Below are 2521 nucleotides of genomic sequence, written 5' to 3' on the forward strand. Positions count from 1 at the left end.
GTGGCGACAGAAAAACCTTGGTCTAAAATACATCTCTAATATGATCCAACCAAACCTAGCTTGTACACCTCTACTCACTATTTTCTCAAAAAAAAAAGTAAATAAATAAATAATCAAAAAATTAAAAAATCAAAAATAAAAAATCAAACATTCCATCAAATCATGCTAATTCAAGAAATCAAACAATAAACACACCTCACTCATAACTTACAAAATTTAATCACAATTCAATTCTAATGTTTTTTTCTTTAAAATTACATCCACTTCATATGCTCTATAGCTCATTAAACTCATTGCTCAAATAAAAAGTAAAGATTAAATTAAGTCCCTAAATTTTCATGTAAGTAACAATTTAACCTATGAATTATGATTGATAACAATTTAGTACATATATTTTCAAACTTTTAACAATTTAGTTAATGAACTTTAATAAGAAACAATTTAGTCCTTATATTTTAAAAATTTTAACCATTTAATTCATATCATGAAATCTCATCAAAATTAAGCGTCAAATTTTCTTATGTAATAACTTATTATTTATAGTTTATAAAAAATATCATATCTCAAATCAGTTTATTAGCCCACATATATAATTTTTTTTATTAAATTCTATAAATATTTTTCACGATAGGGACTACATTGTTACAATGACTAAAATATTACAAATTTAAAAATATAAAATTAAATCGTTATCAACTAAAGTTCAAAGACACTTTTTTTTTCTCTTGACAATATATGGAGTGAGGTAATTAAACCTCTAATTTCGATATTGATAGTATAAATATTATATCAATTGAGTTATGCTCATAAAAAATTAAAATAAAAAAATATATATATAATATCGCAAGGGGTAGAAGTGGTTGAATTCTAGGGTTTGTTGTCAATTGGATAAATGTTTTTTTTTATTATTATTAAAAAAGGAAAGAAAGAAAAAAGGGTAAGAAACTGAAAACAAAAGAAGAAGAAGAAAAGGAAGAAAAAAGAGAAAGGAGAAAGAAAATCGGAGGAAAAAATGTCGGAACGAGAAGACTCTCCATCTTCACATCATCCTCTTCCTCCTTCTGAATCTCTCTGTTTCTTCTTCTTCTTCAAAATCCTCCTTCATTCCCTTCAAATCTTCTCCAGAAACAAACGCCATTTCTTCTCCCTCTTCCTCTTCCTCTCCCTCCCTCTCTCTCTCCTCCTCTTCACCCTCTCCCTCTCCTCCCACCCTCTCAAATCCCACATCCTCCACCTCGAATCCGTCCTCCGCCATTCCCCCACCCGTTTCGAGTTCCGCCATGTCTTCTCCGAGTCCCGCAACGACGCTTTCTCCCTCCTCCGTCTTCGCGCCGCCTTCTTCTTCCCCATTTACGCCCTTTCCCTTTTTCTCGCCCTCGCAACCGTTTCCTCCACTCTTCTCTCCTTCCAATCCAAACGTCCTTCTCTCAAATCCGCTCTCGCCGGCTTCAAAAACACCTGGACTCGTCCTCTTGTTACCACGATTTGTATCTACGCCATTCTCGTTGCCTACTCTGTTCTCCCCAATACTCTCGCTTCCATCTCTCCTTCTCTCCCTCTAAGATTTGTGGTTTTGGTGTTTGGCGTTGTTTTCGAGGTGTATTTGATTTCGATCTTGAGTTTAAGCCTTGTTGTGTCGATTGCTGAAGATAGATTTGGCTTTGATGCGATTCGTGTTGCGGCCGGCTTGATGGCGGATCGGAAGTTATGTGGTTCGATTCTTACGGCGATGTTTCTTCTTGCGTCGAGTTCGATCTCGTCGGAGATGGAGGGCCTTATGGATGGCGTTGATCATTGGATGAGGTCCACGGCGGCGGTGACGTCGAATGTCGTGATCGGCGTTGGGGATAAGATCGGGTTAATTTCTTTGTACGGCATGGTAATTATTTCCGGGTATGTGGTAACTACGGTTTTTTACTGCGAGTGTAGAAAAAGGGATTTTGTTAGGGTGGAAAATGAAGAGGATCGCGATCATATTGTCATGGTTTAATTATTTTTTCTTTTTAAATATTGGTTTTCAGTGATGATTTAATTGGAATATAATGGCTTGGTAAATTTTTGTTTTATCATTCTTATTAATTTTCCTTTTTCAATGTGCAGTTTTTTTTTTTATTCTATTGGAATTATTAGTTGTGATTGGCCTATTTTGTTATATTTAGCTGATTACTGTTTTGATATTATTTGTTATGCATGTGTGCGCGCATATATTATTGCATAATTAAGTAGTAATTCATTATTTTGCATTAATTTAAATAAAATGTTTAAATAAAGGCCATTGGTATGTGTTTGTACTATCAATCTCGATAATAAAGGATTGATTCTTCCATTTCATATATCGGAAAAAAATGAAAAATTGATGAAATTTAGTTTGTTAAAGTTCATCTTCCACCTCCCATATTTTAAATTAAAAAAATATATAAAACTATAAATACTAGGTAAAGTTGAAAAAAAAAAGGGTGAAAGTTGTGGTTTTGAAACTAATTTTAAGATTGGAGTTGTCAAATTGACAAATTACTTGTAG

The 2521-nt window shown here is 33.4% G+C and overlaps 1 protein-coding gene across 1 annotated transcript; it reads left to right on the top strand.

Moving 5' to 3' along the window:
* The first annotated feature begins 1012 nt into the window (after window positions 1-1012).
* On the top strand, window positions 1013-1990 carry LOC120079221. Its single transcript, XM_039033381.1, has one exon. The coding sequence runs from the start codon at window positions 1013-1015 to the stop codon at window positions 1988-1990; it is 978 nt and encodes a 325-aa protein (XP_038889309.1).
* Window positions 1991-2521: the final 531 nt, after the last annotated feature.

This window comes from Benincasa hispida, chromosome 6 (assembly GCF_009727055.1).
Source record: "Benincasa hispida cultivar B227 chromosome 6, ASM972705v1, whole genome shotgun sequence".
Lineage (NCBI taxonomy): Eukaryota > Viridiplantae > Streptophyta > Magnoliopsida > Cucurbitales > Cucurbitaceae > Benincasa > Benincasa hispida.